The sequence below is a fragment of the Sinocyclocheilus anshuiensis genome, unplaced genomic scaffold, assembly GCF_001515605.1.
Source record: "Sinocyclocheilus anshuiensis isolate Anshui unplaced genomic scaffold, SAMN03320099.WGS_v1.1 scaffold1644, whole genome shotgun sequence".
NCBI classification, from domain to species: domain Eukaryota; kingdom Metazoa; phylum Chordata; class Actinopteri; order Cypriniformes; family Cyprinidae; genus Sinocyclocheilus; species Sinocyclocheilus anshuiensis.
Genome location: NW_015557451.1, coordinates 1,084,902 through 1,099,868, shown reverse-complemented (window position 1 = coordinate 1,099,868; position 14,967 = coordinate 1,084,902). Strand labels below are relative to the sequence as shown.

Sequence of the window (14,967 nt, the reverse complement as noted above, 5' to 3'; positions counted from 1 at the left end):
TCATGTCCATTATCATATTGTAGTGTTTGCAATTCACAAGAATTAACACTGAGGATTAAGACAAACTGATGGTGGTAACAGCATAGTTTGTTTACTTATTTATGTATTTACGGGGGCGCTAGAGAGTAGCATTTTCACCCAGCTCCGTCACACTTGGTGGAATAAATCATATAAAACTTTATTACTCCTACTTAACTTGATCAGTTAGTAAAGTCAATATATTAATGATGAATAAATCTAAAAAAGACTGTCAAAAAGGATGCGTCCCCGACTGTCAACACGGTGGAAGACACTTCAACTAGCCCGGTGCTAACCGATGGTAACGTTTGCAGTCAAACTAACATTAACTTTGGTAATGAGACCGATGCTTCTTATCCTTTGGAGGATGAAGATGATGTTTCACCCAGGGCTATTCTTCTGGCCATTAGAAAGATGGATTCCTCTATGAATGCCCGATTTAACAATTTGGAAACTTCTTTGTCTGTAGTGCAGTCGACGCTAACCGACAACATATCCCATATCGCTGACCGGGAAGAGGATAGCACTGATTATGAGCGCCGCATCTCTCATCTGGAGCAGCTTTGCTCCGGTCTATCACAGGAGAACACGTCTCTGAAGGCAAAGGTAACGTATCTAGAGGCCAGATCTCGCAGGCAGAATATCAAGATAGCGGGTCTTCCTGAGAACATCGAGAAGGGCAACCCCACACGATTTGCTTCCGAACTTCTGCCCTCGCTACTAGGAGAATCTAATTTTCCGCGTGGTGTAAAGATTGACCGGGCCCACCGCATTGGCCCCATCAGAAACAACAGGCCGCGAGTTATGATTGCCAGGATACATCACGATTCTGTTAAGACTGAAATACTGCGCCTTTCCCGTAACCAGAGCCCGCTTTCTTTTGACAGCAGTTGTATCGGTATCTTCCTGGACTTTCCAGCGGAGGTGTCCACCCAACGCAAGCAGTCTGACAGTGTGCAGGATAAATTAAGAGCCAAGGGAATAAAATAGGGACTCCTGTACCCTGCTCATCTCATCCTCGCGCATGAGAAGATGAAAAAAATATTTTCATCCCCTCAGGAGGCCGAATCTTACATTGACAGTCTCTCCTTGTGATGGAAGGTGAACTATATTGGGATCCATTGTGGTAAATAAGACATTACTTTTAGCTGTTCATGGCCTGTACATTTCATGGACTGCTGGGTGTGACTCTCTTTTCTTTTATTATCATTACGTTACTATTTTCTATAGTCCTGATGGATCAGTCGCCCCACCTTTACTGTTCTACTAATACTTAAAGGGATACTCCACCCCAAAATGAAAATTTTGTCATTAATCACTTACCCCCATGTCGTTCCAAACCCGTAAAAGCTTCGTTCGTCTTTGGAACACAATTTACGATATTTTGGATGAAAACCGGGAGGCTTGTGACTGTCCCATTGACTGCCAAGTAAATAACACTGTCAAGGTTCAGAAAAGAATGAAAAGCATCATCAGAATAGTCAATCTGCCATCAGTGGTTCTCCTCTGTGTCTCTCCGCATCACCGTAGCGCCATTTTGGAGAATATCCACTGAACGCAAGCAGCGTACGCTCTTCTGTGTCAACACAAATTAAGATATTTTTAATGAATTCTGAGAGCTCTCTGACCCTCCCATAGACAGCAAAGGTCCTTACACGATCAAGGTCCAGAGACGTAGCAAGGAGATCGGTAAAATAATCCATGTGGCATCAGGGGTTCAACCGTAATATTACGAAGCTACGAGAATACTTTTTGTGCGTACGTTTTGTTTGTGCTTTGATTTGAACGAAAACAACGTATAAAGTCGTTTTTTTTTTTCTTTTGCGCACAAAAAGTATTCTCATAGCTTTGTAATATTACGGTTGAACCCCTGATGTCACATGGATTATTTTACCAATCTCCTTGCTACGTTTCTGAGCCTTGATCGTGTTAGGATCCTTGCTGTCTTTGGGAGGGTCAGAGAGCTGCCAGAATGCATCAAAAATATCTTAATTTGTGTTCCGAAGATGAACGGAGGTCTTACGGGTTTGGAACGACATAAGGGTGAGTAATTAATGACAGAATTTTCATTTTTGGGTGAACTATCCCTTTAACAATGATTGGTTGTGTTAACGTAATCAAAATGGTTACTTTACCTAGATTTCTTTATTTATTTCAAAACGTTCCTATCTTTTTAACACAGTCATTCTTTAAAACATTTGATACTGTGATCATGCCTTTTATCTGGGGATATAGAGCTCATCATATATCTAAAGCGCATATTTGTCAAATAAAAGAGGTAGGAGGCCTAGGTCTTCCCTGTTTTCAGCATTACTACTGCACAGCCAATCTAAGGGCATTAATGTATTGGTGGATTGAATGCCCCGGGAAATCAAACGCTAGCATTACTGCTTGGCTGGCTATTGAGCGGGATATGCAGGAATCCTCCCTCCCTGCTTTACTCTTTGCAGAAAACAAACCTATCAGAACACTGAAGAAATGTAACCCTATTGTTGTAAATTCTCTTAATATTTGGTATCAGCTCAGAAAAATCTTTAATCACCCTCAGACCTGCTCACTTACGTTTGCATTTACTTGCATTCCCTCCCTCACAGTCGGATAGAACATTTTTATCATGGAAATAAAATGGAGTTTGGTCTATAGGAGATTTATATATAGACAATGTATTTGCTTCTTTTGCTCAGCTTAGACAAAAATTTGGGCTACCTTCCTCTAATTTTTTCAGGTACTTACAAGTACGGAAGAGTAATATCTCTAATTTTGAAGTTTACAAGTCCCCTGAATATCTTTATTTATTTATGACCTCTGAACGCCACTCGAAGGGTCTTGTTTCTAAATATGTTGAATATTTTAATGATTCTAGAACTCGTTCTACACAATACTTAAAGATGTCTTGGGAAAGGACTTGGGGATAGATATTTCAGAAGATAATTGGGCTAAGGCCCTCCAAGGTATTAGGTCTTGCTCCATCAACTCTAATTTTCAGTTGATTCAGTATAAAGTTGTCCATAGATTGGACTACTCTCGTACCAAATTACATTCCATATATCCCTGTGTCACCAGTCTTAAATGCAAGTCCAATGAGGGTGCATTGGCTCATTTATTTTGGTTCTGCCCAAAAATGTGTACATTTTGGACTGAGGTTTTTTCTTTCTACTCAAAGGTACTTAAGATTGATTTTCCTCATGACCCTCTTATTGCAATATTAGGCTGGGTCCCCTTCTTAGAGAATTATAGTTTCAGTCAGATCCAAACAGTTAAATATGGGATGACCATAGCAAAAAAGATAATTTTGTTGTTGTGGAACAAAGAGTCTGCGTCTAAATTTGAAACGTGGCTTACAGAACTCAGTCATGTGTATATGGAAAAAATTAGATACGAGATTGCGGGTAAACCAACGAGGTTCGTACAGATTTGGAAGTCCTTCTTGGAATATTTGGAAGGTGACCAATGATAACTGAATTTAACCTTTTTCTTTAAGTGTGGTGGTTAATTTGATCAAATAAAAGTGTGTAACAATTATATATTTCCATAATAGGGTATTTATTGGTATAGGAGTTTTTTTTTTTTTTTTTAAATGACTCTGTATATGCATGATTACATTGATTACAGTGTCATTAAGTTTTGTTTTGTTTTTCCTTTGATTTGCTGGCATGGGGGGGGTTGGTGGATTGTTCTCTAAAATGTGAAAAGCTTAAAATAAAATATATATTTTTTTTAATTATGTATTTACTTACTCAAATGATAGGTTCCTGGAGTTGTTTCGGCATGGAAAAAAATACGCACTGCAAAGAGAGTAAGTGTGAAACAACGTTACTCACTGTAAACACATCTTATGAGAAAGCACAACAGCCCGTGCTGCTTCTGATGCAAACAGAGTATCGGTGCATTCCAAATGGGATATATCAGACCGAAGGGCACTTTGGGGCAAAAACAATCATGGCCGCCATATTGAAGGGTCATTTCCAAACCGAAGTGCTCAAAACTGGCCACTTCAAAGGGCCCTTCGGAATGAAGGATTTCGAAGGGTACAACCGATGGACACTTCGGGCCCCCATGATCCTTTGCACAGGGAAGTTGTTTGGCGTCACAGAGTTCGACTTCACCGATAAATGTATGTATTTGTCTATAGATCCTGTGCACAGGGAAGTTGTTTGGCGTCACAGAGTTCGACTTCACCGATAAATGTATGTATTTGTCTATACTACTGTAATATTTATACGAGTTAGATTTGGTACAATATTATGGTCAAAACGACATTGTACTTAAACAAAAATACTTTACAGCTACCTTTATTAGTCCATTCAAGTGTTTCAAATACATAGACACATTATGTAAATATACATTATATTATATATATATTATTTAACGTAAAGACGTTTACAAAATGTAATACAACATGTGCGACGAAGGAGGAGGGTAAACCTTTTGAAGGGATTAGGGCGTAGGGATGAGCCCTTCCGAATGGAACGCAGGGTGAGTCTGAAACTTGCTGACCGTCTAAATGCCGAATTCAACTCATGGTCTCTACTGCCACCTAGTGGTGCAAGAATATTGCTATCCTGCCCCTGATTTCGAACTCATTTGCTGTTGTTGATTTTTTTTTTGTATATCTGGTTACACTAAAACAGGAGTGATATGTTAACGTATGCACACACCAGTTAAAAGTCTTTTGGCCATATTTTGTAGGCTACCATCTGTAATCTGTAAGGCACCTAACCCCCAACTATTCACCGGGTGCCGCTGCAAAAAAAATGGCTGCCCTCTGCTCTGAGAGTGTGTTCACGGTGTGTGTGTGTGTGTGTGTGTGTGTGTGTGTGTATGTGTGTGTGTGTGTTTACTCACTCACTGCAGTGTGTGTGCACTGGATGGGTTAAATGCAGAGCACAAATTCCAAATATGGGTTACCATACTTGGCTACACGTCACATCACTTTAGGTGCTTTAGGTATCTTTAGGTATGATTGACACCTTCTTAGAGCAGGACCTCTGCTGCCCATAGCTTGCCCAAAAGAACACCATAGTCAACTGTTTTGAATGCAGCACTTAAATCTAAAAGTACCAGGACATGAGAGGCCATATGACTGACAGGTAAAGCAACCAATCACATTTCATTTTGGGCCGCGTTATGTTTAGGGGCGTGGAAATGTCCCCACAATAACAGACCAGTGGGTAAATCTCTTGGACGCATTCTAAAGAGTCTATGCCGCGAACTTTACATATTTCACATACTTTTGAAAATCCAGCATTTAGTTGATCTAATTGTCACAGCAGTAAACACGACGGCTTTCTTCTTTTCCCATGATGGGGTTTGGCGTCACGTAATCTTTGTTTCCAGGCGGAAACGCGACACACATCTCCCGGAAATCCTGTAGAATTCAACCAATCAGATTACGACTTCAAAACTTCTGAAGTGTTTCCAATTTTTTTGTGCTGTATGCATCAGACGTTCAGCCAGCGGTCCGTGGACGTGACGTCTGAGGCTGAGACTATGGTAGAAATAGAGTCCAAAGAATGCTTCAGTGTAAATTGTAATAGCCGTTACTGTTTATTATATGAGCAAAGCAAACAAAAATTATTATACTCATGCAGTTATTGCAATTCAACATTGTGGAAGATATTTAGTGATTGTTTTTTCAGTTATTACAGTATATACAGTACAGCATATTAATAACTACTTAAACAGAATTTGTTGATCCAAAATAATTGGCAGAATTATTCAAATAAGATGATAGTTATTAATGATTAATATGAGCTAATATACAATAATGTTTTGCCATGGTCTTGATATGTCAAACCAGAATATCATATGTCCTTAAAGCTGGCGTTTCTTTGAACTCTTTGAGCATTTGGCGATGACGGGTGAAGACCAAAAGTTCACTTCCTCATACTACAAGAAAAAGAACATTCCAGACAATATAATTTATATTTTCATATGATGAATATCATAAGTGGTTTTAAATCTGGAGAGTTTAATTTGACAAACCTCAGTTACTGACACATCATCATCAGTAGTCTGGATTTGCTTATAATTGCTTTCTGTTGCATTAATAGTCTCTGTAATAAATGAGACAATGGTCAGCCCTCACATGAGTTAAACAGAAATGTTCTAATAAAGCACATATTATATTAAAATAAATTCTAGCATGCTGTACATTTTACACCTCTCTTTGAAAAACTACTATGCTGTAATAAACTGTTGTTTGTAGAAGCAAGACTAGATGAATTCAAACAAACACTTACCATTTCTACTCATGCAACACAGAAGAATATTGATGGTAATGTTTGATGTCAGGAGCACCGTAAGGCCAACTACAAAGAATAAGTCTGTGTTCTGGCTCTTGAAGTCTAAACCATGAGGAGTAATATTTGATATATATCAAGGATTGTATACACAAGTATTTAGAAAGAACAATTTGGAAATTAGTTGATTAGGTTACCTTCATATTAAAGATAAAAATGAAAGTGTTTTCATGCAAAGAAGTTCATAATGTAGCACTGTTCCAAGAGACAAATATAATGAGTTGTATTGGCTAACCAAAGGTGTCAGAAATGTTTAAATGCTCACACTTACCAGGATTGTGTTTAGAAATGTTTCCAAATAAAATCTCCCCACATGCGGCCAGTGCACCATAAGTTCCTGTTTGTGAGGAACTGAACTTTCTCTTTGGGAGGTTGTACATGCAGGTCGGTGACAGACAGTCAGCTTCAGATCTCCCCACACATCCATCACTTGTGTTTCCATGAACATAAATGGATCCTGGAGGAGATTCTCCTGATCCGTGTTTGAACCAGTAGAGACGATGTTCACCTCCACCTCTTTCTAACTCATTTTGGATTGAACATTGCAGAGGAACATTTACCCCTGATTTAACTAATTCAATCTTGGGCAGCTTTAGACTCATGGGTTTGCTGATTTTTGCTCCTAGAATGGATGTTTTGTATAAATAGCTTTTTCCCCATCATCATAATAAAAACATTAATATGAAAGTGGCATGCACTGACTCACCTTTAATAACCAGATGAGTGCCATTTCCGAATTTAATGATATTAGAGAAAGAGAAAGCACAGTAGTACGTGCCCCAATCTGATTGTACCGTGTTCACAGTTGTCAGATTAAAACTATCAGTCCCTCTTAACACATCAAAATGGTTGCTGTCAAATTCATTGTGAAATTGGCTTTTTGATGAATAGAGAATAGAGGAAACAATGAGACGTGGTTCTTCTCCAGTGACTTGCTTGTACCACAGTGTCATACTCTTGTTGTAATAAAGCAGGACAAAACCACAGAATCTCCTTCATGAACTGATACAACTGGGTTCAGTTGTATAATGTGCTCCACCACTGTAAAAGAATTAGCATTGTACGTCAATTAGAACAACTAAAAAGCAATGATCTGAAACATTGATATCAGAACAATTTTGAATGGAATTAATGAAAAGATATAAATGGACTTATTGAAATATACACACTTACACACTTCATTTAAGAGTAAAACCATCACACAAAGTTGTTTCTCCATTTTCTTCTTCAGGCTGAGAAGAGACAATCATCAGTCAAGTTATATAATGTATAACATACACCTTGAAGTATGGCACTGTCACATGATTCTGTTCAGTTAGCACTATCAGCCGTTTCCTGGGCCTGACACAGTTCTGCATACACCACACTTGCAACCACAGATTAGAATCATGCACTATGCTAAAATACAAACAAACATGTGCTATATGCATTATTTTCTGGAAATGGTATTTTAGTTTTTTCAAGACCGTTCAAATTCAAAGGTACACAGTGGGAATGTGAGCATTTTACACCCACCACTGAATTAATTTCCATACACAACCTTCAGTTTCCTTAGCCTCTGCCTCATACAGTGACTGGTTTTATTTAATAGATCTGATAATTACAGATGTAATTAATGATTCAATGTCAAATAGTTACTGTGTACAATGTCGATATGATGTGGAGATGATATCTGTTAATGTCAGCTTTCTAGAAGTTGTCCTTTAGCCTATCTTGTGTTAGATCATATCTTAATGGCCTCATTTATTCACCACATAGCCACTGTGTTCACCCCTGTTTTCTCAAATTTCTGCATTGGATTTGTGAAGAATACACTTCCAATTCTTAGAATATTAGTTCCGACATCAGGGAGTTTATACTATATTGATCTCTGTCTAGATACTACAAATCTGGCATTGATATAAACTAAATAGATACTTATAATATAATATATAATAGAAACCTATAAATGTAACTAAGGCCATGTGGGCCCCTTGCACTAATAGTCTCTGCTGCCACCTTGTGGTTTTTGGATGTTGGTTCATGATCAGTTTAGATCTGGATACTTAGATCAATTACTTTTCTAATTTTGAAGGTTGATTAGGACTGTTTGTTTTCCCCCTCAAAAATCTATTGATATGTACTAACATAGTCTTATACTGTTTTTAATAGGTAAGGTTACTCAAGACTCATAAAACAGTTTACACTTTAATCTGAACTAGCATCTGTTCATTGACAAGGTAATGACAGTTTTTTGCCTCAGTCAGTATTGTTTGTTTGTTTGTTTGTTAGTTTGTATTGATTATTGATTGTGCAACACAACATTTTTTTGTGTGAGAATTCTAAAAGGACATGTTTTCATTAAAATCATAAATATATTGGCAGTGAGGAAGGGGGGGGGTTTCATATTCAGATACTTCTTTTATACAGCAATAGTAAAATACTGTACTATATTAGCAAAATATTGTACCATGATATCATTATTTCAATGTCTTTTAACATTCATTGATTCATTGTGTGATGTATTGGGGAAAATGTGTTGAAAATTGAGAAAAGTGCCCTTGTGGTGTTACTGTTGCCACAGTAATTTGTGAGAAAAATTTAATTAAAAGACTGTTGTACTATATCTTTATTTTCCAAAGCATATTTCTCTATTTTTTTATGTATATGGCCTCACACACATACAAACATATGTACAAAATTAAATATGTACAAAAATAAATGATTTCTGGACAATAGCAGGTCATTGGAAAGTCAGAAAAGATCATATGACTTTTTTTTAACAAATATTTATGATGACATTCTCCTCTGTACATTGTATTGTGCGCTTTTGCAGTTTTGTGTTGCTATATTAGTTCCAGAAAAATCTAAATAAGTTAGATTTTCTTTTGTTAGAATACTTTGCAAAGCAAAGCAGACACATGTTCACAGAGCAAAATAAATAAATGTCTGCAAAAATAGTAATATACAGTAGTTTTCAGCTTTGCTGCTGACATGCTAAACCAGAATACAGTGTGTCCTCAGGACGGCTCTCTCTCTTCACTCTTGAGTGTTTGGTGGAGATTTGTACAGTAGTGTAAGTCATTTCCCTGTTCTAAAAAAAAAAAAAAAAAGATTTCCACAGTCAGATTACATATGTCATATTTGATCATATTACTAATTATAGATGCTTTATCAAAGGCTTTATCAATGGTTTCTTTTTTTATAATTACCGTATTCATTAACACATCCTCATTAGTAGTCTGTATCTGTTGAGATTTTCTCCCTGTTTTGAACAGAGATTGAACAGTTTGTGAATTCATTTTTAAAAGAAAGAAAAGTCATCGCTCACATATGGCCTAAAAAGAAAAATTTAAATATTACAGATTATTTGATTAAGAAATTTCTATTACATTTCTATTACACTATTGATCAGGCTTTTTTTTTTTACACTTTTCTGCAATAATATTAATATAAATTAGGCTCTTTTATAGAAGACTGTATAAATTCGTATAAATGCTTACCATTTTTCCTCATGCAACAAAGTAGAATGTTGATGGTAAAACTTATTGCCAGTAGTGCTGCAAGGCCGATTTGAATGAATAATAGCATGTTCTGACTCTCAAAGTTGTCTAAAGCAATAAATAAATAAATAAATCACACAGGTATTTTGGAAAAGATAAAAATATATTTTTTAATGATTTGTCACATTGTCAATATTATGTTCATAAAGTGACCTGAAATTATATTACATTTGAATTCATATTCAACATTGTAGAAGAATATACATTTAAAAGTGACTTGAATTTATATTATTTTAGTTATCTGTTTTTTTATTTTTCTTCTTTTTTTGCAAGACATTATTTAGGAATGTATTTTCTGCCATAGAACTCTACCAACTCTTCTTTTGACTCTTGACTATGAAAACATATTTCCAAATATAAGTAGTAAAGATATAATAAAATGCTCACACTTACCAAGACTGTGTTTAGAAACATTTCCAAATAAAATCTCCCCACATGCGGCCAGTGCACAGTAAGTTCCCGTTTGTGAGGAACTGAACTTTCTCTTTGGGAGGTTGTACATGCAGGTCGGTGACAGACAGTCAGCTTCAGATCTCCCCACACATCCATCACTTGTGTTTCCATGAACATAAATGGATCCTGGAGGAGATTCTCCTGATCCGTGTTTGAACCAGTAGAGACGATGTTCACCTCCACCTCTTTCTGACTCATTTTGGACTGAACATTGCAGAGGAACATTTACTCCTGATTTAACTAATTCAATCTTGGGCAGCTTTAGACTCATGGGTTTGCTGATTTCTGCTCCTAGAATGGATGTTTTGTATAAATAGCTGTTTTTTTTCCATATCATCATAATAAAAACATTAATATGAAAGTGGCATGCACTGACTCACCTTTAATAACCAGATGAGTGCCATTTCCGAATTTAATGATATTAGAGAAAGAGAAAGCACAGTAGTACGTGCCCCAATCTGATTGTACAGTGTTCACAATTGTCAGATTAAAACTATCAGTCCCTCTTAACACATCAAAATGATTGCTGTCAAATTCATTATGAAATTGGCTTTTTGATGAATGGAGAATAGAGGAAACAATGAGACGTGGTTCTACTCCACTGACTCACCTTTAATAACCAGATGAGTGCCATTTCCGAATTTAATGATATTAGAGAAAGAGAAAGCACAGTAGTACGTGCCCCAATCTGATTGTACAGTGTTCACAATTGTCAGATTAAAACTATCAGTCCCTCTTAACACATCAAAATGATTGCTGTCAAATTCATTATGAAATTGGCTTTTTGATGAATGGAGAATAGAGGAAACAATGAGACGTGGTTCTTCTCCAGTGACTTGCTTGTACCACAGTGTCATACTCATCTGTTTTGTTGTAATAAAGCAGGACAAAACCACAGAATCTCCTTCATGAACTGATACAACTGGGTTCAGTTGTATAATGTCTCCATATATTATCTTAACTGTTAATAGATTACAAACATCATTTGTAACATTTTGATGATCTTTAGAAAAACCTTAACCTTGTTTGTTAAATATATATATATGAATATCATTGAAATGGCACTTACAGACTTCATATAAGAGGAAGATCGTCACACAATGTTGTCTGTCCATTTTATCGTCATCCAGATCATTCTGTGCTCAGGCTAAAAAAAAAGTAGCTCACACAGTGTTAACTGTTATATACACTTAAGATACCTTAAGATCACATGATTCTGTTAGTCAGCAAATCATCACCCATTTCCTGAACTTGACACAGTTTTATGTGCAGCGCTTTCAACCCACACATTAAATTAATTATGTAGACAAAAAAGGTTGATCCATGTGGAATATTCATTGTAGAATATCCATGTAGTATTTCCCTATTTTTCCAGAAAAGTGCATTTTATTTTATCATGCTAAAATTATTAAAAAATCATGAATATACATACTGTACATACTACACGGACAAATAAAGTTAAATTGGGCAAGATTTAATTGTCATCCTCTAACAAATGTTTATTGTTTTTTGGGATATTATTAGTTTGATTCAGGCCATATGTAAATTAAAATGCACTGCAACCTTTGACACAGAAAATCCCTGTCCATGGTCCTGAAATTACACAACTCTTGGATGTTGTGCAGATTTGTGAACACAAAAAGCAATATCATATTTTGATATACCATAAATAGTGTTATAATAAATAAATGAAATATGATATCAGTATATAGTACATCACATTACATGTGATCATCTTTGATTAGCTTCCATTAATGGGCCAATGTAGATATTGCCTTTATCACCTCTTCATTCTGCAATAGAACTAATTACCAATAAACATAATTTGTATATTTTTAAATACAGTATATTACATTTTTACGTTTTATTATATTTTTAAATATTTAATGGGTCTGAGGTTTGAATCTGTTTTATTACTTAACTTAGCTATTGATAAATAAGGCTCCTGCACCACAACTTAAAGGTGAAGTGTGTGAGTTTTTCAGTGGTAACATACTTTTTAAAATACTTGCCTAACTAAGTCTCTTATTACAGTTCATACTTAGACAACTTTAAATAATGTTAACTGTAAGTAACATTAACTATTGGTAGGTTATTTTGAAACACCGTGGCTCTGTGGTGCTATCTAAACATTGCTGTGTTTTTTGAGCATCATGTAATTCGACACAGCAATGTTGGCTTATCCGATTGTGTGAGTTTGAGGTAGGACCTATTTGTCTGAACATGAAACCGTCTGACATTATAATTATAATTATTTTCAATTTTATTTGGGAATTACATATTGTACTTCATCTTTAAATTAAAACCCTTTACGCACATACATTTTTCTGTAATTCATGTCTATTTTTGTCCTGCCATAGACAGACACATCACACCAAGACAGGAGCATGTTAATCTAAACTATAATTTACACAAACAATGAACTGATAAACATGCACATCAGAAGGTGAGGTTCTACATGAGTTTGCATGAGCAGGCTAAACTGTACTTTTGAAAACTGTAAACCTTTGTTCAACTAGAGCAGTGTCCAAGTTGTTTAACTTGTTTTTTTAACTAGAGCAGTGTCCTATGAGAACAAATGTTACACTTGAAATCAAAGGCCTTTGTAGTTCAGTCTCAGGCTTGCACAAGTGGTAGCGATGAACTGAGTCTAAGCTGCTATAAATGCATGTGACTGCTTTTGACACCTTCTTTTTTTAGCAACATCAGACGCTGTGTGGAAACTTTTGACCACTAAGATTGAGCTCTACTGAAGGCTGCTTGATCTTTCCATTCTGTTTTCACTTTCATGCACTGACCACAAACACAACACAGAGATCAACAGTCTGCACTGTGAACTCATAAATGAGGTTGCTGATCTGTCTGCTCTGTTTTCCACTGTAATGCTAAATAACACAAAATATTAATAACAATAACGATATAATAATAATAATAAAATATGACATATCCTTATGCATTTGTCAGATGTTTTATATATATATATATATATATATATATATTAAATATATATTATATGTTTAATACAGATAGTACATAATTACCTCTTTGAAGATAGTTTAAAGAAAAACATAAACACCAATCAAAATATTATATTTAGAAATGTACATATATTTAAGGAATTAACTTTCAGTGTTATTGGTGTGATAAAATAGAAACTGTCTTGTCTTTTCTTTTTTTTCCATTACTATATAAAGCAGACTCTAGCATTGATCATTTCTACTGAAGTTGCAAAAATATATCAAAGCAACCACAAAACTTCAAGCCCTTACGATCAATTTCATATCTGTTGTGTAATATTCTAATTCGCATTGTGTTATTTTGCTCTTCTTGTCAGTTCTTCCTCTTTTCAGCAGCAGGGGGAGCAGAATAAGTATAATTGAAAAATGTTAAGTGTTAAATTTTAAGATTTACATCTAATTGATAAGCTATGATGAAATGTATGCACCATACATATTTTATTATGTACTTATTTAACCCTTGTGCTGTGCTGGAAATCATTTACTTAAATTGATGTTGTGGTCACCCGGTCCCGGCTTGTAAATTTCTCATGCCATTTTATCTTTATCTTGGATTCAATCATTTTTCCAGCTTCTTTTCTTTTAATTCCTTTTTTATTAGCAATTGTACTTCTTTTTGGAACTGATTGGTCGTAGGCTTCATTGATCTGAGCTTATGCACATCAGTTTTTGAGTAAAAATAAGCATTATTTGTGGATAATTTTGGCTAAATTCACTCAAAAACGGAGGTGCATAAGCTCAGATCAGTGAGGCCTACAACCAATCAGTTCCAGAATGAAATACAAAACTTGTGCTAACTGAAAGAAAACAAGTTGATAAAAAGATTGAGTTCAATATTTGTTAATAATATATTTATGTACACACAATAATTGGGGATACACATGAAGAAATATCTTTAGTGATATGTAAGAAGTAAAACTGTCCAGTAAGATCTCAGATACTTCTTGTAATTCTTTTTTTTTTTTTTTTTTTTTTTTTGCTGCTAAGTGCTTCACACAAAACTCTGATGCACTAACCTTGCAAACATTATCTTGATTTTCAGATTTCAGAAATATCTGTTTAAAATTATTATTTTGGTGAACAAAAACTTTTAATGCGTAAAAACGTATGCACCTCTACATATATTTTAAGTCAAGTGAAGTCCACACATAATGTCCTGTGCAGTCATAATGGCTGGGATGTTCTTGTCTGGGCGTGTGTGAGAAAGTTTTGTCTAGTTCAGACTTTTAGAACAGAGCAGTAACATCAGATTCTTCTTTTAATTCTTTTTTTTTTTTTTTTTTTCTAAGTAGGGTGGGCTATTTGTGTTTTCTGGTAATGGAAAGGGATGTGAAGACAAAGGTTGGCGTTTTTTTTTTTTGTTTGGTTGTTTTTTTTTTGTTTTTGTGGTTTTGATGCAGCAAGAGATGTGAAAGAAAAAATAAATGGGTCTTGTGTTGCGGGTGGAAACTACTTAAACCATGATGCATGTTCAGGCTCACACTGAGAGTGATGCTCACACATATTTATATAAAAATATATTTGTTACTTATTCTAATTGTACGTGTGTGTGTGTGTGGGTATGTGTGTGTGTGTGATGTAACCTGAGGTAGTGGACAGAATTAGACCCTGGCTGCTTTTTAACTCTAGATTTGG

At 35.5% G+C, this 14,967-nt stretch overlaps 1 protein-coding gene and 1 pseudogene across 1 annotated transcript; both read right to left on the bottom strand.

Moving 5' to 3' along the window:
* Window positions 1–5,832: 5,832 nt before the first annotated feature.
* LOC107679235 (uncharacterized) lies at window positions 5,833–7,539 on the bottom strand (annotated as a pseudogene).
* A 1,600-nt stretch (window positions 7,540–9,139) lies between these two features.
* On the bottom strand, window positions 9,140–11,450 carry nitr5 (novel immune-type receptor 5). Its single transcript, XM_016474755.1, has 6 exons — window positions 11,385–11,450; window positions 10,926–11,276; window positions 10,256–10,606; window positions 9,803–9,910; window positions 9,512–9,564; window positions 9,140–9,393 (listed from the first exon to the last, which is right to left on the bottom strand). Exons 1-6 carry the CDS (start codon window positions 11,428–11,430, stop codon window positions 9,277–9,279), a joined length of 1,026 nt encoding a protein of 341 aa, XP_016330241.1. The 5' UTR covers window positions 11,431–11,450; the 3' UTR covers window positions 9,140–9,276.
* Window positions 11,451–14,967: the final 3,517 nt, after the last annotated feature.